Genomic DNA, 22,691 nt, shown 5'->3' on the forward strand with positions numbered 1-22,691 from the left:
GGTCACCCTGCAGCTCCCAACCGCTATGAGTGTGGGGGGTGGGGCCTGCAGCTTCCAGCTGCTGAGGGGGAACGGGCCCCACAGCTCCCAGCCACCACGGTGGTGTGAGAAACCAGGGAGCCGCAGCAGCAAAAGTCACAGGCAGGTCACGGCTTGTGAATTTTTTTTTTTTATTGCCCGTGACCTGTCCATGACTTTTGCTAAAAATAACCACGACAAAGTCTTAACCTTACCTATAAGTGAATGAGGAAGAGGATTGGAGGAAGAGAAAGGAAAGTCTCATGGTTAAGGCATGGTTAATGTTTTTCTGGAGAACTAGATTCTATCCCTCCCTCTGCCACAGAGTTCCTATATGGTGTTAGGCAAGTTATGTAAAACAAAGTTTTCACAGGTGGTCATAACTGTGTTTTCCTTAATTTCTGGGTGCCCAACTTGAGACTTCAATTTGAAGAAGTACTGCGCACTCACAGCTGCAACTGAATTCAGTGCGAGCTGTACTTTGAACATGAGAGCTCCATATAATGCTAAGAATGCTGAAAAATCAGGTTTCAGGTTGCTCAGATTGCGCACCCAAAATTAGGGTAAACTTTTGACTTTAATCTCTCTGTATCTTAGCTCCCCAACTGCAAAATGGGAAAAGTATCACCTCCTCACTGCACAGAGATCATGTGAAGATACTTAGCATCTGCATGAATCACAAACACTATACTAATGAGCACCACAGAAAAGCCCATGGGGAAATTAATAATTCTGTCTTTAGAGCAGGCTTTGAATAGTGTGGAGTAAATAAGGCCTAGGACAACACAATGAACACAAGGACAAAACAACACACTGAATAGCTGCTCATTAAGTGAGCACTGTCCATGCTGTGCACTAAATGATGCCAGGGTCTTCTGGAAAAAACAGTATGTGATGACATAAATAAAGACCAGGAGGTTGCACAGGCAACTTTGAGGCATTCCTTATTTTTTTGAGTGCCTAACTTTGCAACCTTAATATTATTTTAATGTAGATTTTGTGTAATATATGTAGATTATTATATAAACACACACACACTTTCACACATGCTCTATATACATTTACACATATATAAATAAAATACAGTTCGTATTTTATATATTTATGTTCTACTGCTTAAGTGTTCAAAGCTCTAGACATTATACTCTCCTCAGTCTATCAAGTTTATTTCTATAACAAACGATTTCCAATTTATCCTTAGTTCACCTTGTCAAACAGTACTGTTTTCCCAAATCTGCCTCAGGGTCCTGCTGACGGATTGCTCTAATTGCAGTTGGTGCAGTAAAAAAGGCAGCCACTCCATGCTCTGCTAGCACACGGAAGTAAGCACCAGCATCTGGCGTTCCCACAGGCTTCCCCTATGGAGAGATTAATATAAAATGTCATAGGATAAAAATATTTCATAATTCCTTGACAGCTCACAACTTGAACACATAACAATAGCAATCAACACATCAACAACTGTATTTCAAAAACACTTTTGAAATACCTTTGTCGATATACAATGAGATTATTCATTTGCTATACCATTAATATCACAAGCTGGAGTCTTGTTTCAGAGTAAACTCAAAAGCTTCTGAGCTCAATCTCCAACTGTGCCCAATAAGTGCTAGCTACAGCTAGGAAAAGTTGGGGGAGGGATGTGTGTTAAAAGAAGAGCCGCAGAAGAGCGGTTTCTACACTGGAGACAGAGAGTCAATTCTGCACCAACCCTGGTCCTGGAACAGTGTAGAACAGCTTCAGAGTCCTAACGGGCTGCATGGGTGGCACGTAATGGAGGCTGGGGGAGGCTAAGCCACCTCAAACCTCTGCTAATGCTCCCCACTACAACCCCAGCCACGTTGGGGGCTTGGGGCTCCTCTGGCCCCAGAGGGCAAGAGCAGGGGGTGGAGTGGGGGCAGGACCTCAGACCGAAGGAGGGGGCCTTGGGCAGAAGGGGTGGGGCAGGGGACTAGCCTCCCCAAACTGGGGGTTCACATGCCGCCCATGATGGACTGGTTCAGCACTCCAGCCACATTCCCTTTCTCCAAATTACATTGTCAGTGCAGAGGCACAGAAGGTGGTTGTGATATTTTGGGGTTCACCCAGAGCAGTAAGGGGTTCTGCGACTGCCTACCCAGTCACTTTGGGGTGTCTTAATGCTGTCCTGCTATGGCTCAGATATGACACCAGCAGCCTGCCCACAAGCACAAGGCCATACCCTGACCTCCATCAACCTAGTTACTCCTTGCAGGGTGATACCAACAGCCTTCAAGTCCCAAGTCTCCCCAAACTGTCCTCCCCAAATTCTGAAGTACCAGACACTAGGACTGTTCCCCTCTGGTTTGTCACCCCAAAGGCATGAAACTAGCCCCCCAGTTATCAGTTCACTGTTGCACTCACATGTCACACCGTTTGCACAACAGAGACCCACTAGGGGTAAAAGGTGTATTTAACAGAAAAACCACAGATTTAAAGATAAAATAGTAAGGAAAAGCAAACATAGACAAGTTCCACAGAAAATATACAAAGACACCTTCAGGCTTTGCACTTCCACATTCGATAAAATCTCTTTTCTAGAATAAGTTACCTTTTCTCTTTGAAAAGTTTCCCAGCATGTCCCTAGCCATAGTGGGGAATCCAGCGTTGACAGACAGCCTCCTGCCTTTGAGGCTATCCTTCAAATTCAAGATGGATTTCACTTCAGATCAGGGGTGGTCAATAGACGGACCATGGGCAAAATCTGGACAGTCAGATGCTTTTGGACCCAAAAAATCTTTTTATTTACTTAGTATTATCGTTATTGGTATTATTTTCTCTGGAGTCTGGACCTTGACTATACCTTGACCAAGAAATTTGGACTTTGACAAAAAAAAATAGTTGACTACGCCTGCTTCAAACCCCTTCCATTTTAAAAGGGTTGGCAGGTTTTTTTCCCCTTCAGTCACTACTGCTATACAAAGTGGGGAAATACCCAATTGTCTCAATGTCTTTCCATTAACATTAATGGTCTACTATTGTCGTTTCCTAGGCTGGACAATTCATCGCCACTTGAAACTGGTTTTGGGTAAAGAACTGGCTTGGGTTCTCTCCCATCTTGGCTGCTCCTCCGCCCCATTGTGAGGCGATGATAAAACTGCAGTACCGATCAGGAGCACAGTTTTCTCTGTACTTAAACACCTAGATTCATAACCACAGCCTGTATACATAGCTCATAGTGACCAAGTCCAGAACATGACAAGCTTTCAAAAAAGACCCCACTCAATTCACTTTTCTAGTACAACTATACAGTATGTAACCAGTTGGTTCCAACTGCTCATTTTGGAGGTTCAAACCTTCTGTTTTCCCCCTGGGGTGTCTGGACATAGATTGTCACAGTGGTAACGTAGAATTCCATTATGCTGGCTCTTTGCTACCCAGGATTCCCCTCACCTTGCAAAAATCCCCAGCTGGCTGCTCATACTGGCTTTCTGGCCCCTTCATGCCCCTACAGCAGCACAAAAAAAAGCTGGAGAGGGGGGCAAGAATCTGGCCCTTTGTATTTTGGTGTGCTACAATAGCAGCTTTTTCCTAAGCACTGACTTTCCATATCTCAAAACATGCCAGGGGAATAGTAAACAACAGTAACCAGATGTGACAGATTGCCCGGCATGGCTAGGGATAAAAAGCAGCAATCATTTTCTACAGTGCTGTAAATAAGGAAACCGGGTGGCAAGCGATCTTCTAATAAAAATTTTATTGCTCCTGATTGCTGCAGTGAGAGAAGGTCACCATACCTGTTTATTTTAAATGATAAAGAGATTAAGTAAAAACAGAGGGACTTTTAGGCAAAGCTCTACAGGCTATTGCCAGAGCCTTTTCACTAGAAAGATCACATTTAGAAGAAGAACTTTCTGTATCACACAGGGTTTATAGCCAAGTCAGGATACAGCTTTCATACTGAAAATGCCACTAGCATAAACATTGGACAAGAAGCCACAAGCCCAGAGCAAGCGTTTCATAGTTGCAAATGTCACCATATTGCTGCACTACAGCACTCAAACAAATGCACATTACAAACTCAAATCTCCATCTGGTATAAATGAGAATTTAGAGTGCGTTACATATATGTGTACATATTGTGATTGCATTTATGTAGACAATCAAGTCAACTGTGTTAGTCTAAGTGTCTTAACCATTCAACAGCTGAGAGAAGAGCATTATGCAAGTCTATGATGAAGTCCAAGCAGTCCTTGTTAATGGATGCAGGCTACAAATGTGACTTACATCTTTTAACTGGCCACAGAAGCAAAGGGGAAGTCACAAGGACCCCACTTACAGTCATTAGCAGCACATCTGATTACTCTACATCTGAAGTGATTGAGTTTTACCCAGAGATAATGTGGAAGGTCAAAACCAGGGGGCTGGACTGTTGGATAGTTCATGAGATAAGAACAAGTTTCAAACATGCCTGTCACCTAGTATGCCACCCGAAGATGATATCAAGATTCTTAGGGGAACTGTCCAAACAGGATGTGTGTGAGCTGTGACTGTGGGCTTGGTAGACTAAACACATCTTTAAACAAGGGTAGATGTGGTGCACCTTACAGTGCATATTCTGCAAAGCGACTTGTTGCCCCATGTCAGGAGGGTTGAGGCTGAACATGACTGGAAGCCAGGACAGGTCAGTCAGTTTCATGGTATCTGTTATTAAACACTTGGTTCCATTTAACTGAGTGTCTACCAATCCCATGTGAGAAGAGCTAAGCCACACCAGGGAGCAACACTATTACAGAATAGCACAAGGCAAGCTCAGAGTTTCTTAATTGCCTCCCCAGGAACCAGCTAGTTTGCTGATCAGGTTGTTTCTTGTCTTTTATTTACAGTGTGATCTTAGTAAGGTTTTGCTTGAAAACTCAAGTTACGGTCCAGTGTAACAGCTAGATACACAGACTGAGTCATGGTCTAGCCTGTGTCCACTCATGAAGACGTTAAGCTGTTTGTTGGCCTTTGTGTGGTGTAGATGCAAGCAGCTAGAAACTGTTCTTTTTCTTTTAGTACTAGGTGTGACACTCTGCACCCCATAGTCATCATAGTAGTATGATTAATGATATGATGACATAATTCTGATGCATCTTGGACAAAATGTGTCATGTGAGGTGTCATTGGAAAAGTTATGATTTGCTGAATATAATTATCCTACTTGTATGCATGTACCATTTTTGTATCTGGAGTTATGAATATTGACTATGTATCTGTATTTCAAATGTGGTTGCACCTGGCTGACACCCACAAACCAAGATGCTTCCAGTCTAGACAGCCAATTGTGAAGAGTCTATTCAAGATAATGGGCCATTAAGGAAAACAATGGGCCTCAGGAGAAGCTTGTCCCCCACCTTACCGGGGAGTGCTTCAGTCTGCCTATGAATAATGGATGCTATGACTCAGTGAAGCATGCAAGGGCATGTGACTAGACCATATGATACTGAACTCCATTTTGGTACCTATATTTTTCCACAAACTCGGCTGGCAACTTGGCTTGGAACAAAGGTGTTCCCTCCATAGGGAAGAAACTATAAAAGGGGGAAGTGACTTCACCAATCGGCCTCACTCAACACCTGGAAACACTTTAGAAACAACGACTGAACTGACGGAAGTGCTCGCCCCAGGTTGGTAGAGAGGATTCCTGCCTGTGTATAAAACATCGACAAACTGATTTTACTCTCTAACAGGGTCAGACCCTGTTTGATTCAAATCCTGTGTACTGCATAAGATTTAGATTATGTTTTGTTTATTTCTTAAGTAATCCTCTTTGATCTGTTTGCTATCACTTATCACTTAAAATCTATCTTTATGTAGTTAATAAATCTATTATATTCTTTACCTAAAACAGTGTGGTTTGAGTGAAGTGAAAAATATCAGCTCAGTTAACAAAGGCTTTGTGCATGTCCTCTCCACATCAAGAGAGGGGCGGACTGAGTAATAAATTCATACTGGTTGAGCTTCTGACCATAGCAGGACAGTACAGCTCTGGGGTCATCGGCTGCGGGTATTATGTCTGGAGCCTCTCTATTGTTGGTTCATGCAGTGACTGGCCAGAGCATTCATGAACACAGCTGGGTATGGTCCCTGCCTGTGGATGTTGGTGAGAGTGCAAGCTTGGAGGGCTTTGCAGCTTGTCACAATGTCACTGTGTGAGAGGGAACCCAGACTGGTAAGGCAGGGAGATCAGTGGTACCCCAGTTCTAGTTTGCACCCTGGGGGAGGACCCCTCACACCAGGTTTATGTCTCTACTTTTTACAATAATGAGTCACCTCTTTCATATCTGCACTCAGACAGGAGCACTGGAATCTATGTAAAAGGGTGGGGGGGCCTCAGCGCTGGCATAGTGGCCCCAACTCTCCCCTGAGGTCCCACTCCTCCTCTTACCCCTGAGGCTCTGTCCCCTGGCCAGGCCAGAAACTGGAACCAGGCTATAGTAAGAGCTGCCTACCAAGGGCATCCGGGCTGCTGTGAGGAGCCCCAGACCCTTCACCTGCCCTTGGTAGGGGGCCAGGGGGCCCAAGAGCAGACCCTGGCCCATGTCCCCACCTCCACGTCCCCACCAGCCCAGAGCAGATGGAGGGCCCGGGGCTCCCCACAGTGGCTTGGGTTCCCTGGGTGGCTCTTACCAGGGCCTGGCTCCCAGCCTGACCAGGGCCTCAGGGGGAAGAGGAGAAGCGGGGGCAGAGCCCCATGATGATTGAGGGCTGAGGCCCACCTCAGCACCTCCCCCCCTCCCCCACACACACACACCAGAAGACACTGGGGCTGCCGTAAAGCACAGCCCCTGAAAAGTGAGGGAGCCATGGCCCTCCTAACTCCCCCCTGGTTCTGGCACCCCTGCATTCAGAACTTCTAGGTGACAAATCCTGGTCCTGTACTGACAAGCAGATGACACCTGTGTAATTAAAACAACTGGCACTAGTATTAGGAAGTTGTAGGATAAATATAAAATTAAAGAATAAAAATTAGCTTATTGGTTAAGGAACTATATATGTGTTTAAAGAAAGGCCCTGACTAGCAAGTAGAAGGAAGGCCATGAAAATAATGAGTTATAAGGCCAAAAGGAATGAAGTAGGGAGAATGTCTGATTTAAAGATTAAATAATGAGATAAGGGGAAGTTTCTAAAAAGAAGACCTCTAACCGATGTGGGTGACTGCAGATGGTTTTAAATCAAATAAAGAGAATCTGTCTTAAAATGAGCTAACACAGATCTTACCACCCCACATACCTGTCTTATCCCCTATGTGAACCCAGGTGCAAGGGGAAAATAGTTGAACAGCAAGAAGGAAGGGAGGAAAGTGCTAGACAGGGGATACCGGTCTAACACTCAGCTCTTGCCACACAGTCTGATAGCTTTTCAGGCAAGATGCCACCGAATTTCCTCTGGGAACTCCCCACTATCCGTTCTTTTCCATCTTATCAATTTCTCTATATCAGTATCTTCCTGCTGACCTCTTCTGTCTCTCTGAGCATGAGGACCCTGCTCTCTTCTGTTTCCCTTCCCCAAGTGCCACTCCCTCCTTGGGCATTCCCTCCAAAAATGGTCAGGGCTATCAGAATGCCAGCATCCATCCGCTTCCTCACTTTGATCCTACATCCATCATGATCTGGGCTGATATTTCCATGGTAATTTGCACTGGGCCTGAATCTTCACAGCCTCCTTAAAATGATCCACTTCACCCCATAATTCTAACACTCCCAACACTGTCTACATGACCCATGACTCATACAATGAGGTCTTGTCCCCACTTCTCTTCTTCCAGAGAATGGATATACATCCTAGCACCAGTACCTTGAAAACTAAAACTTCCAGTCTCCTCACCAGTTCCATCTCTATAGATAGCCTGATAGTTTCATCTAATCTTTGGGACGTCCCCATCCAGAGCTGTAGTTGCATCTCCCCACTAAAAGCGTAACTGACTAACTGATCTCAAGCTAGAGCATCTTGCATCTCAGAGCCTGTTTATGGCAAAGTGTTCACAACCACTTTCCTCTGGCTTCTTCCCATAGTTGAGGAAAGCTGCCCAATCTCAGTCAGTGCATGCTGTAGGCTCCATAGAATGTGTAAGGGCATCTGTTAGACACTTATAGGCCTGTCAAACCTTACTGCTAAATCCTCATCCTCCGTGTCTTTCCCTATGAGCAACAGGCTCAGGAACTTCAGCTTATTGGACTCAGCTCACTCAGTAAGACTGGTTGCCATTTTGAACTGTGCATGCCAATCACTCCACTTTTGTTGCTCTCCACTATAAGGGGTTGGGTTAAATACAAGCCATGCTGTCCTTCTTGGAGGTGGCATAGAATCATAGAAGATTAGGGTTGGAAGAGATCTCAGGAGGTCATCTAATCCGACCCCTTGCTAAAAGTAGGACCAACACCAACAAAATCATCCCAGCCAGGGCTTTGTCAAGCCAGGCCTTAAAAACTTCTAAGGATGGAGATTCCACCACCTCCCTAGGTAACCCATTCCACTGCTTCACCACCCTCCTAGTGAAATAATTTTTCCTAACATCCAACCTAGACCTCCTCAAGTGCAACTTGAGACCATTTCTCCTTGTTCTGTCATCTTTCACCACTGAGAACAGCCTAGCTCCATCCCCTTTGGAACTCCCCTTCAGATACTTGAAGACTTATCAAATCCCCCCTCACTCTTCTCTTCTGCAGACTAAATAAGCCCAGTTCCCGCAGCCTCTCCTCAAAAGTCATGTGCCCCAGCCCCCTAATCATTTTCATTACCCTCGCTGGACTCTCTCCAATTTGTCCAAATCCTTTCTGTAGTGGGGGGCTCAAAACTGGATGCAATACTCCAGATGTGGCCTCACCAGTGCCGAATAGAGAGGAATAATCACTTCCCTCAATCTGCTGGCAATGCTCCTACTAACGCATATTTGACCCTTCCACCAGGAGTACCCCCTCCTTCCCAGTCACTCATTTTCTTCCCTTCAAATGCTAACAAAAAGAAACCTCTCTACAATTAACAACAGTTTATCTTTTAAATAATAGCCCAGATCGCAGACTTCCACTTGCCTCACTTGCAGGATAATCACCACAATCCAACTGTGGCATCAATTTGTGCTAACCACCCCATACTTTGTGCTGCACACAGGTGCTGGTTGATGTCCTAGGGTAGGAACATCTTCATAAATTTGTTTAGGGATGAAATGACAACCTGCTTGTGGTCTCTCCTCCTATGTGTGTAAGCACAACAAATGTCATTAAATTGATGATCAAATGTCCCGAAAAGGCCTACAGGTCAGCAAAGCAATGGCAAAAATGGCACCTTCCAAGTCAAACCATACAATGGCCCCTCACTGCATATAATGCAGTTAAATATCAAGGGTTTATCCAGCACAAAATGCAACTACCTCACGAAGATCCTATGAACTGAGAAAATTGACCGGAGGAAATGTAAATTGAGTGAAAAAGTCATCGCTCCAAGATCAACAGATAGATCCCTATCTTAGCAGTCTTCCATCCAAAACAAGGCCTGGTAACATATACCAAAGATGATGTGAAGAACTCTATACAGCTACTCCCTAACACAACCCCTAATTCCATCGCCATCCAGGTCATCAACTTGACGGTAGTGAATGTCGATAAACCCCTGTCAAGGTTCCTTCCCCACTCTGAACTCTAGGGTACAGATGTGGGGACCTGCATGAAAGACCCCCTTAAGTTTATTCTTACCAGCTTAGGTTAAAAACTTCCTCCAAGGTACAAACTTTGCCTTGTCCTTGAACAGTATACTGCCACCACCAAGCGCTTTAAATAAAGAACAGGGAAAGAGACCTTTGGAGATCTCTTCCCCCAAAATATCCCCCCAAGCCCTACACTCCCTTTCCTGGGGAAGGCTTGATAAAAATCCTCACCAATTTGTACAGGTGAACATAGACCCAAACCCTTGGATCTTAAGAATAATGAAAAATCAATCAGGTTCTTAAAAGAAGAATTTTAATTGAAGAAAAAGTAAAAGAATCGCCTCTGTAAAATCAGGATGGTAAATACCTTACCTTACAGATTCAAAACATAGAGAATCCCCCCAGGCAAAACCTTAAGCTACAAAAAGACACAAAAACAGGAATATACATTCCCTCCAGCACAGCTTATTTTACCAGCCATTAAACAAAAGGAAATCAAACGCATTTTCTAGCTAGATTACTTACTAACTTAACAGGAGTTGGAAGGCTGCAGATCTGATCTGTTCCCGGCAAAAACAACACACAGACAGAACCCTTTATTCCTGCCCCCCCTCTTCCAGATTTGAAAGTATCTTGTCCCCTCATTGGTCATTTTGGGTCAGGTGCCAGCGAGGTTACCTTAGCTTCTTAACCCTTTAGAGGTGAAAGGGTTTTGCCTTTGGCCAGAAGGCATTTTATAGCACTGTATACAGAAAGGTGGTTACCCTTCCCTTTATATTTATGACAACTCCCATTAACGAACTTGCCCTCTCGCAGTGCTGCCACCTTCAAGCCACCCCACCATCACGTAGGCGACTTCAACAACCACCACAATTTGTGGGGCTATGATACCAACGATTGCGCGGGAGAAAAACTGTCGTCACGGGCAGTGGCAGAAGACCTTTGTCTGCTCTACAACACTAAGGAGCATGGCACTTTTAGCACACTGACAAAAATGCTATACGCCTGACCTTTGCTTTGTAAGAGAACAGCAGCCACCTTTTGCCATCAACAAGGATAGTATTTGACAACTTTCCCAAAAGCCAACACAGACCCCTGGTAATTCAGGTCAGTCTCCAGATCCTGCTATTTCGAAGCCTCAGTGGAACTTTTGGAAAGCTGTATCCCTCCGACCTCTGCCAATTATCATCACCACATTAGCCTAATAACAGCTGCCAAAGCCAATATTCCCAGGTGATACAGAAAGGCTTTCACCACCTGCTGGACACTAGACAGCAAAGAACTGCTTTGGCAGTATAAGGCAAAAGGAAAACTGGATACAGCAAAAGCCTTGGGCCTTTCCCTGCAGCCATATTAGCAGCCATGAGTTGAGAAGCAGAAAGTCACATCATCACATTCCTTCTAAAGTATACCAAAACAAGGTAATATCGGGCTGGTAAAAAGGCACCCCTCCTAATAGTGCCCACCATCACCAGATAAGCAAGGAATCTCTTAAGATGTTTAAAGAAAACTTTGCTTGAGAGCATTCTGTCTGGCAAGGAATCACTTATCAATAGTTCTGATTATAAAACCCAAACTTCCATTGTTTTGCCTTTATGGTCCCTACTTTTCTATTGTTTATCTGTATGGTCTCTGTCTGGTTCTTTGATTGTTTCCATCTGTTGTATAATTAATTTTGCTCGGTATAAATCTACTATGGTGGTGGGGTATGATTAGTTAAATAATTGTTTCATAATGGGCTAGGATTGTTGAAAATTACCTTTTTATTGTACTTTGGTTAAGCTACAGCTAAGCAGGACTCAAGTTTCACTATATAAAACTGGGATCCAAAAGGAAGTTCTTTGGAACCAACTCCAGGACACAACCCCAAGATCAGAGCTGCCAGACTTCAACACTCTGCCAATCACATCGTGCAGAGTCCTTGGATGACCCGATCCCGACTGGCCAGCCGGAAAAGCTCATATACCTTATTGGGAGTAGTGAGCATTGTATGCTTAGCATGTGCATTCTGTTTTGGTGATTGTTAATAAATAGACGTTAAGGATATTACTGTGTAAGTCTCTTTCACTGGTAAAAACATCCTGCAAACCCACAGAAGAGTACGCCCTGAGCCCTAGGAATTGGGTAGGTGCCTTTCCCCCAGAGCCCTAGGAACTGGGAAAGGGTGGGGGTGCCTAAGTCAACCAGGTGCCTTGAGCCCTAGGAACTGGGTAAAAGTGGGTGCCCTAGAGTGCGTGGGTATCAGTGTCTGATTTTAATAAGGGAACAACTTTTACCACATACTAAGCCTACATGTAGCTAATGTTTGGCAGAAGAAGATGATGGTTTTAACACAGTTAAATATAACATGAAGAAACGTAAATAATGTGATGATAGTTACATTATATTTGAATTTTCATGTCTCCGTATTACCGAGGAAAGTCCATAGCCAAAACATGTCACTTGTTTTCAGGTGTTAGTAAATGAAAGCATGAGGCCAGGGAAACTAGAGAGACATTTAACACCCAGAATTTGAAAAACAAGAGCAGCAATTTTTCTTTTGGAAACAAGAATTAAAGCTTGGGGGAGCAGCAGGAGTGAGAGAAGTTATGTGTAAAGAAGCAACTCTTCCTCAAAAATGCTTTAAATGATCTTGTGTTGTGGCCAGGTGAATTGCAAAAGGTAAACCTGCACACACCATTTACCAGACAATTCAAATTCCAGAAGCAATAGACGTGTAGAATTATGACTGGGGAATAAGTAGCCATGGTACCGATAACCATTTTTATGTCAAATAATACCATCCATCGACACAATGGTTATCTTGCAGAAAACATCCAGAAGCAGTTGACAAAACAAGTTAAGAGGCAATATTGTGCACTGCAGCTTGATGAATTCAAACATAGCTAACATGGCTCAGCTTCTGTCACACATGAGATTTGTCAAAGCGGGTATAACAGCTGAAGACTTATTTTGCAAAGAAATCCTAAACTGAACAACTACGGAGGAAATTTTCAAGATCCTTGATTAATTCATACTTGTTGAAGGTCTTAACTAGGCTATATGTGCTGGGCCGTGCACTGACGGGGCAGGACCATGATCCGAAAGAAGAGTGGGATATGCAGAACAAGTAAACCATCTGAACTATAGTGTCCTGAACTCTTGAATCTAGTATCCTAAGTCAATTAAAGAAAAAAAAATAAACACTGTATTTGGTTGTAGAGACCACCAAGTTTTAAACCATCTGTATGGGAGCCATAGCACTAAAAAGTTTGGGAACCACAGTGTTAAACAACCAGAGCCAATCCTCCATTATCTCCATGGTTACAAAAGCGTTTCCTCCAAAGCAGTCATTCTTTGCTGGCCCAAGATAACAAAAATCCCAAATTTCTTCCCAAACGTATGTTTATTTCATGATAGCGCACTATTGCCCATGATCATGCAAAGACCCACAAGCATGTAACTTTAATGCAAAAACATATGTATTTAACTTTATACATGTATGTAGTCCTGTTGCCTTCAGTGGAGTTACGTATACCAGTGTTTCTCAAACTGGGGTCCGTGGAGGTCCCAGATGGTATCCAGGGGGTCCACAGACCCCGCTGATCAACTCCTCTCCCTCCCTCCCAGTGCCTCCTTCATGCTGGGGAACACCTACTGTGTCTCTTTCAATCATTTACCTCATACAAAACAGTTGTATTCCCATGCAGGAGAGGTGCATAACAAACGTAGGAATGGCCAACTACCCAGCCTAAGTCAGAAGCTGCCCACCATACCTAAAATAAAATAAAAATTAAATTCAGTTTAAAAAAAAGTTCCAAAAAGTTTTAATACATGCAACTAAAATTTAAATAGCACTTACCTCTCCAGGTCTGAGTCCATATATAGTGGACATTGTCCAGTTCAACATAACCGCATAGCCACCTGTTGGTCTAACAACACCCTAAGTGAGAAGTAATTTAAAATTAAGATCACTTAAAAGGCAAACACACATTAAATCTCCTTCTATTAAAAAAATCTCATTACTATAAATTAGCTAGAATATTTAAAGTTGTCTAACTTGAACTTTGACATCCCTGCCATATCAGAATAATATAACAGCCCAATCCTATAAATATTTGCTCATACAAGTAGTCCCATTGAAGAAAGGCCAAGTACGGATTAAAATTAACTTTTGTATTATTACCTGGAGAATTAGTTCAAAAAAGATAGAACAAAATATTAGATCTGCTGCCAATTATTTACAGAACACAACCATCACCCAGCTAAAATCCTCTATTCAAAATCAGTTTTCCACACATTTACAAACAAAAAAGTTATAAAACATTTAATTCAAGTATGTACAGAAATTAATCCTCTCCTTCTCTTCAGTAACAGAAACATAAGCACCATGCTATGGAATAATATATATTTATTTTGCTGTCAACAGCATCTTGCACAGTCAGTTATGTTGAGAACTAGAGCTGATTGAGAATTTTCCGACCAAACAGGCTTTCACTGGAAAACGCTGATTCGTTGAGCCCAGAATGTTTCACAAAAACATACAGAGTCTGACTAGCTAGCTGCTATTTCACCAGTGTTGTACAGTATAGGGCGGAAGAATCACAATCAATTTCATACACTAGTGGCAGAGTCCTGGAGAGCCGATTTCATTTTGGAAACATCATGTACTGAAGTTTCCAAAGTAAAAATTTTAAATAGAATGTGTGGGTTGCAGGAAATTTTGAAAAACAAGGGTTTTATTCCGGTCTGAATCAGAACTAAATCAAATTTCAAAAAGTGGAGATTACAAGTTTTGGCCAACTCTATTGACATCTAAAAGTTGCTTCTGGGATGCAGTTAGCACAACAGTCGCTAGAAATTTTGGAAGAGTTGGGATCACAGGACCTATGTGCACCTACTTATGTAAGAAGAAAAGGAGTACTTGTGGCACCTTAGAGACTAACCAATTTATTAGAGCATAAGCTTTCGTGAGCTACAGCTCACTTCATCAGATGCATATCATGGAAACTGCAGCAGACTTTATATATACACAGAGAATATGAACCAATACCTCCTCCCACCCCACTGTCCTGCTGGTAATAGCTTATCTAAAGTGATCATCAGGTGGGCCATTTCCAGCACAAATCCAGGTTTTCTCACCCTCCACCCCCCCACACAAATTCACTCTCCTGCTGGTGATAGCCCATCCAAAGTGACAACTCTTTACACAATGTGCATGACAATCAAGTTGGGCTATTTCCTGCACATAAAGTCTGCTGCAGTTTCCACGATATGCATCTGATGAAGTGAGCTGTAGCTCACGAAAGCTTATGCTCTAATAAATTGGTTAGTCTCTAAGGTGCCACAAGTACTCCTTTTCTTTTTGCGAATACAGACTAACACGGCTGTTACTCTGAAACCTGTACTTATGTAAGCTTAGCTGTAATACCCCACAATAACTTTGTTATTTCATCTAAGTACTTTATTAAAGTTCTCAAAAGAAGCAACATGCGTTTGACTCCTCTGTGCTTTGATTAACTGGATTGCTATTTGCTTGTGAAAAGCTCCTTCTCACTGAGGATAGGTAGGGTTCCTAGCCCTTTTAATTGGATTTCACCTCAAGATGAATAGGCACCTGGGAATCCCTTTCCCCTCTCTCAGCCTATGTCCTTTCATGCCAGTCATTGCCTCTATTTTAAGATTTTCTGTTCTGTTCTCTGCCCCCATTTCTCCCTCTTATTTGGTTTTCTTCTTGTTCTGCAATTGTATTTTTAGCTATTTATCTCGGGTTCTGCTCACTCAGTATTTTCCTCCACCTACTAGGCCATCCATTACATATTCCACTGACCTCACCCAGCCACCAGCACTATACAGCTCTCTTTCCAGCTTGTTAAGATATAGAGAAGATCCTTCCAGTGCCAGAAGGGGGCAAATGAAAGGGATGGAAAAGCATATAGCTGGTGCCTCTGGACCCAGATTTCTCACTGACATGCCCTTACCCTACTTCCACCCATCTCGCACTCCCTAGAGTCAGTAAACCAAAAACAATTTAGAGTTAAGTGTTAGGATATTAAGCATCTGTTTTTCACAAAGATATAATGGGCTTTCCACTGAGACAGAGTCTTTTTAGATGCTTCCTCCACCCTCCCCGTGAACCTCTGTGGGCTCTCCCACGAACCCTTGTGAGGGGAGACCTATTCACTGTGTTTGAGAAGACACTTAAATCTGCATCATATGTGATTAAATGGAGTATTGCTTCAGATATTTTATTGAAGAAATACTCCTTTCCTTTGCGGTAAGGAAGTTCTAACACAAACCCTATGGGCTACTGCTTTAGTAGTGTACAGTTTTAGACTGATTTGAGCAATAGTCAGCCAATGGGCAAAGGTGAAACAGGTTTGACATTTAATCTTAAAATAATGAGGGAAAGCAGACAAAATGTAACATTTTCATTAATGTCTTAGATATCTTAAGTTTTTGACTAAAGTTCCTCGGGCTTGCGGGGGGAGGAGAGTTGGAAAAATATACAAATTAACACAAGAAAAAAATGTTAATATAGCAATAAAACTAGCCCAAGAAAGAAGTTTGGGGCATTCTGTGTTCTACTCAGCATATCAGAATTCTTCTAAAGATATATAACTGACTGAATTTGAAAAGCTAAAGTCTTCAAAGCATATGCTGCCTTAGTTGTCTAACCTTATTCAATCTCAACTTCCATCTTTATATGCTTTTTTTTTTTAATGAAAGAACTATTCAACATTACACCCGGATTCCAGTTAAAATTCATGGAGTATTATCTGATCCTCCTTTATTCAGTATAAAACAAACAAACAAGTGATCACAAAGTAAACACTGTTGACCAACCTATCACTAAATTATTATACAACATATCACACTGCTAATACAGAATGTGCATACATAGAGAAGAAATATGTCCCTTCTCCTAAAGAATTTATATTAAACAAACGTTTAGATTAGAATTCAGTTTATTTTATGTCATTCACATTCAGATCCACTATTATGATTTATTGGAAGACAATGAACTTTAAATCTTAAAAAGTTAAAGTAATGAAATGCGAGCAAATGAAATCAAAGCAGTTTTAACAATGCTTATCATTCATTGCAGTGAGCTTTGGCAAATATTTTCAGCCTTTTAATTAAATGCTCTCTGATATGGAACGGAAAATAGTTTGGTCACAGATATTTATACTAAAGATAGTACCCTACCTTGGGCAAGCCAGTCGTTCCTGATGTATAAAGAATGTAAAGTGGATGATCTGAACGAACAGCAACACAATCATGAGGCTTGGCTTTTGCTATTTCTTCATCCCAATCAAGGTCACGACCTGAGACTAGAGGAACAGTTCCCTATACACCAAGAAACAGAAATATTCAATGAAATTTAACCAGATGGAATAAAAGACACTGGCTCAAGAGATATGCAGCATCCAGTCTCCCATATGGATACCTTGAACAAAGCTAGTATACCTAATCTCTCAGACACAGAAGCTCTACTAGCTAATTAAAAGTTATTTAAATCTCATGACACGAAAGATCTCAATTAAAATGCACAGCAAAACATATTTGATTAAAAAAGAAAAAAAAAGAAGATACATAAAAAGTTAATAAACAAGAACAACTATAAATTTACCAAGTGAGGTCGACTGTATATGAGAACTTTCTGAGGTTGGTGCTGTATCATTTCCAGTGCTCTTTCTAGAAGCGGCATGTATTCCACTCTCCTTCCTGGTTCTATCCCAAAAGTTGCAGTTACAACAAGTTTGGGCTAAAGTAAAGAGGATCATAGTACATTAAAAAATGTTTTCCATAAAATTATTCAGTAAATAAAGCCCTTACACACAAATACACACATTTACTTCATTTCTAAGAGAACATTGTACTCTTCACACACAAGTTTCTGTACTTTTTTAAATGATTGTTTGGATGACATACTCCTCATTTGCACTGGAAGTGAGAACATTAGACTGCCCAATTTAAAGTCAGGGCACCTGTTTAATTTAAAGTCAAGGCAACAATATACAAAATGTTTTGACATAACTTCCAAGACCCTGCCTTCAAAAATTAAGTAAACCAAATTTCTATTAGTCCTATTCCAAGAAGTAAAAATCAACTAATAGTCAGACTCATCTTATTTAGAACAGAACCAATCTTCTCTCCTCTGCAAAACTGCAAGCACAACAAGAGTGCTCTTAGTTTATTTTGTACAATCTCACAATCTGACCAAGCTAGTTTGTTAATTGTGTATATTACCAGAAATCTCATGATGGAGGCAGTGGCCCCAATTCCAGTTACAGATGAGTTGAGCTTTGAACTTAGAATGGGAACTGAATAGCTTTCTTATGTATGAATAATACAGTGTACCATCTCCAAATTTGTTACTAAAGGAAATTCATTAATTGTTTTGAGTTCAAAAAGATTTTTAAAATCTTTTTGATGAGCTTTTAAAAAAAAAATAATAAGTTTAGCCTTTGTCCTCTCTCTCTTTTTGACCAGAATAACCTCATCAACAGAATAAGATAGAATCTTCAAACTTTCCATATAGTTCAGCTTAACTGAAGTCATGTGGAGGCTACATTTGAATAAATTAGTTTGTAATTAATCTAAAATACTAACAACTATGGTCTCCCATTGTTATGTTTATAGACTAGTCAGGGTTAATTTTGCTTAAGTTGCTTTTTAAGGGGTCCCTTCTCCAGCCACTCTGTATGCTGCAAATCTATTCTCAGACAAGATCAAGTTAATTGGAGTGAAACTCATGCTAGGCAAGATGAATACTTTCTCCAGAGTATAGGGGCATTGATTGGGAGCATCATAGATGGCTCCTCCATGCCTGGCCCCCTACCCTTTCCTATCTTTGTTAGATAGGAACAAAGATATCCCCGCTAACCCTGCCATGCTTCCTTCACATCTCTGCTCACAACCTCCTCACATACAGCCATCTCCCCATTACCTTTAGCTCTCCAGCCCTGCTTTCTGGTGTTGAGGTGGGAGGGATATGCACAGGTCTGATGAATAAGGAAGGATGTGGATAGGAAAGTGGGCTGTATTAGGAAAAACAGTGCTACGACAGTGGGGGAGGTAGGATAGGGTAGGGCAGAGCAAAGTTCCACAGCATCAAATTCGCCTTTAAGAGCTCCCCTTGCAATCCTGCCTCAGTGAGCAGTGGAGCAAAAGCAGCAGTGCCATAGGGAACTGTTCAAGTAGAGACTCATCTCCCCAGCCCAGACCCAATGTCCCCAACATGCAAGACCTCTTCCTCCTCTAGCCTCTCCATGCATTCCTGCTCTCCCTCCTCTACACCAACACTGCCACAACCCCTGGACCTCCTACATGCCCAAAGAATCCTCTTCCCTCTGAAATCCCCATTCACTACCTTCAGCATAGGCTACACACATTCCTGCTTGTCCCCAATGCATCCCATCTTGCCTTCCTGCTGTCCAATTTGACTCTGGACTTTCACAGATAATCAAGATTTTAAAAACTGAATAAGATCAATTTTCTTACAAAAAGTCAAAATTTGAAAGTTTCATATCCTTCAAGCTTACCTATATGCTGATACTTTAATTTTTTTAAATATGTAGGCAATGTGTCATGTATGTGTTTGTAACATATATTACACAAACGGCAGTGTTCAGACAGACAGGGCATCAGCAGACACCAGTGCTTTAACCATCCTGTCATCCATATCTTCTCTCAGCCAGATGAAATTAAACAAACAATGATTGAAGTCCAGCCTCTGTTCTACCATATTTCAAAGGCTTCAATTTTCTTCTTGTCCGCAGCATTAGATTCCCAGAATTCACATCCATAAAGTGCTATGAAAAAAATAAAAAGCTTATTTTTTCATAACAACTTATGGATGGGATTCCTGGGAAATAATGCTGCTGACAAGCAGAAAACTGAAGCCTTTAAGATATGGTCCTAACAAAGACACTTGTGTATCTCCTGGATGGAAGAGAACAAATGCTTGTTTTTGAAATATTGCTGAAGAGAAGTTGAATCTGATCTCAGAAATCAACAGGCACAAACTTATGAACTTTGGTCACATCAGGCATAGAAATAGAAAGAATGCAAGGAAGTTATTATGGAAGGAATGGTGGTAGGTCATCGCAGTAGGGGATGACCAGCAAGGAGATGGATGGATGGAAGGATGGATGGATGGATGGTGTATGGCAGATCATTGGGAAGTCAACTGCTGAGAGTGCAGTTAGAATGCCTTAAGAAGGCTTCTGAAAATTCTGTGATGTCACCAGTATTCAGACATAAATAAATGGACTTTACAACGGCTTCTACTATCTGAGCTAAACTAAGCACTTTAAGCATTGCAAACTCTTACGATTTTATCACAAGACTTGTGATTATTTGTTGTTCTGGAGTAAAGTGGTCACATGAGCATGTCAGCTTTAATTTTTTTTAGTAAGTTTCTAGCCCTCATGGATGTAGAGAACAGCATGAAAACATGAACGGAGCATGATCTAAAGGATTAGAAAACAGAACACCAATGAACAGAATCCTCACATTAAGAAGCTCATGATTTTGTGGATCTGACTCGTAATTTGAGACTGGCAATACTACATGCCCTCTGTTGCTTCTGCTAGTGGAGAGGCATTGGTGGTAGTGCAATGGCGACAAATTTTAAGGGCTGCGGGGGGCAGGGGGCAGGAGGGAAGACTAATGTTTACATAGTTTTACTAGCCGGACTAGCTGCCACTGTGTGGGCATATAATCCATATGAGATTGCAACTCCTCTTTAGTTCTGTCAGGTATTCTGTAACATTCTACATAAAAGCAGATAAATCATACTTAAGGCTATGATTTTTTCATGGAGATTGCAGAAGTCACAGAATCCGTAACTTCCAGAGATCTCCATGACTTCAGCCCATGGCTGCTGGGAGCTGCAGGGTCCCCTCCACCACCGGTGGTGGCCGGGAGTTGTGAGGTACCATACTGCCTGAGGTGGTGGGGGCCCCCTGCAGCTCCAAGCCACCACAGGCAACAGGGACCCGCCCCATAGCTCCTGGCTGCCGCAGGCAGCATGGGGACCCCACAGCTCCCAGCCACCATGGGTGGTGGGGGTATCCCAGAGTTCCTGGCCACCGCGAGTGGTGGGGACCTCCTGGAGCTCCGAGCCAGGGCCCCCGCAGCTGCCCAGCAGCTGCAGACAGTATGGGGACTCTGTACCTCCCCACTTTGTCAAGGATGTTTTTAGTAAGAGTCACAGACAGGCCACAGGCTTCAATTAATTTTTCTTTATTGCCCATGACCTGTCTGGACTTTTACTAAAAATATCCATGACAAAATCTTAGCCTTAATCATACTGTAAGAGTGGTTAATAAAGCTGTATACAGTTGCTTTTTAAATCTACGGAAGAGTGGACTTTTTAAAAAAACATGTATTACAAAAATAAATAGTTCTTTAAACATAAGATTGGACTGCCATTATTCTGAGGCAACCATGTCTCTTAAGTTCCAGGCTCATCATCTTAGTGTCGAATCACACCAATGGTCCGATCGTTTCATGATAATAATCAGGAGTAGCCAATTATAGACGTATCTGTGTGCAAGAACAGTATCTTATTCAGAATAAATCGGGCACCTTATTTTTGTTTTTTCCCCCACCAAAAACCTCTGAAAAATGTCTGGGTTTTGAAAAATCCAATATCTGTATTTTTCCCGGTTTCTACTCGGACTTTGTCCCTGCTTGAATTCTCTGGACGCAGCTCCCTGCTCAGAGACCCCACAGACCTCCTCAGCATGCCTGCGCAGGGAAGGTTAAATTGCCCCGTTGGTGGCTGCTGCCGCTGCACAGTGAGGGAGTGAGACAGACAGGCAGGGAGCCTGCTAAGACAATCAACTGCTGCACAGATAGGAGTACTGGACCCCCTCCTGACCAGCTCCCCCAAGAATGTAAGGCACCTCCCTCCCCCAAGATAAAAACAGCCATACTGGGTCAGACCAAAGGTCCATCTAGCCCAGTATCCAGTCTTCTGATAAGGGCCAATGCCAGATGCTTCAGAGGAAATGAATGGAAGAGGCAATTACCTACTGATCCATGCCGAGTCATCCACTCCCAGCTTCTGGCAGTCAGAAGCTAGGGACACCTAAAGCATGGGGTTGCATCCGTGACCATTTTGGCTAATAACCATTGATGGCCCTATCCTCCACTAACTTATCTAATGCTTTTTTTAACCTTGTTATAGTGGCTAGCAACAAGTTCCACAGTTTGATTGTGCATTATGTGAAGAAGTAAATTGCCTTTGTTTATTTTAGACCATAAGTGCCCCTGTGAATAGCTGGGCCTGGAAACCCCCTCCCCGTGCCTGCTCCTTCCCATGACTGCCCAGGCACTCCCTTTCCCTGTAATAGCCCTTGTGAGTAGGTAGGCCCGGGAATGCATCACCACCTGGAGGGGAGCCCCAGACCACAGAATCTCTTCCACTTCACTTGCCAGACAGAGCCTGCTCCTGCCCAGAAACAGGTCACTCCAAACCCCCTGTGGCCTGGTGGAGTAGAGCTGAGGAGCTCATGATGCAAGGAGGAGAGCAGTGGCAGCCCCCCCGCTGCTGATAGGTGGGTGTATCAGTGTCAGGCAACCAGCAGGAGGGCAGTACTAGCCTAGTGGTTGGAAAAAGTTTCAGGCCTAGTGGTCAGGCATCAGGACCAATGTTAGAACCTGAGACTAGGGTCAGAGGCAGAGGCTGGAGCCACGTGTCAAACCAGAGGTCAGGAGCTGGAGGAAGCAGGAGAGCAGGTAAAGAAGGGTTCAAGGTAGTGGCAGGACAGAGGCAAGGCTGAATGCAAGGCAGGAAGATAATACAGAAGCAGTCACATGGGCAGACAGCAAACTGCTAGTGGCCTAAAAGCTAGCCTACTGGCCTCTCCAGCCAATAAGGAAATGGGGCCAGTCAGGCAGCCTGATGCAGCCCAGCTGTACTGATGAGGTTGCCTAGAGACTATCTCTGCTGCAGGCCCTGATTGCTGACATTCAGTGACTGGGATCTGCTCTCTACTGGCACCCGGCCCCTGTGCCCCCAGCTGTGACAGGAATG

At 42.9% G+C, this 22,691-nt stretch overlaps 1 protein-coding gene across 5 annotated transcripts in view; it reads right to left on the bottom strand.

The window, feature by feature from the left end:
- The window catches only part of ACSS3 (acyl-CoA synthetase short chain family member 3), a 129,644-nt gene that overhangs the window by 76,246 nt on the left and 30,707 nt on the right, over positions 1–22,691 (bottom strand). For 3 of the 5 annotated variants that reach the window (XR_013635192.1, XM_073327637.1, XM_073327639.1), the window contains exons 4-8: positions 17,274–17,408; positions 16,850–16,990; positions 13,503–13,583; positions 13,321–13,416; positions 1,225–1,376 (exon numbers count right to left, since the gene is read on the bottom strand). Coding sequence is in view for 4 of the 5 variants with exons in the window: in XM_073327637.1 (XP_073183738.1) it covers positions 1,225–1,376; positions 13,321–13,416; positions 13,503–13,583; positions 16,850–16,990; positions 17,274–17,408 (605 nt within the window). In the remaining variant the exon portion in view is untranslated. Of the gene's footprint in view, positions 1–1,224; positions 1,377–13,320; positions 13,417–13,502; positions 13,584–16,849; positions 16,991–17,273; positions 17,409–22,691 lie in introns of those variants that run through there. The other 2 variants (XM_073327640.1, XM_073327638.1) reach the window with 2 other exon arrangements.

This window comes from Lepidochelys kempii, chromosome 1, assembly GCF_965140285.1.
Source record: "Lepidochelys kempii isolate rLepKem1 chromosome 1, rLepKem1.hap1, whole genome shotgun sequence".
NCBI lineage: Eukaryota > Metazoa > Chordata > Testudines > Cheloniidae > Lepidochelys > Lepidochelys kempii.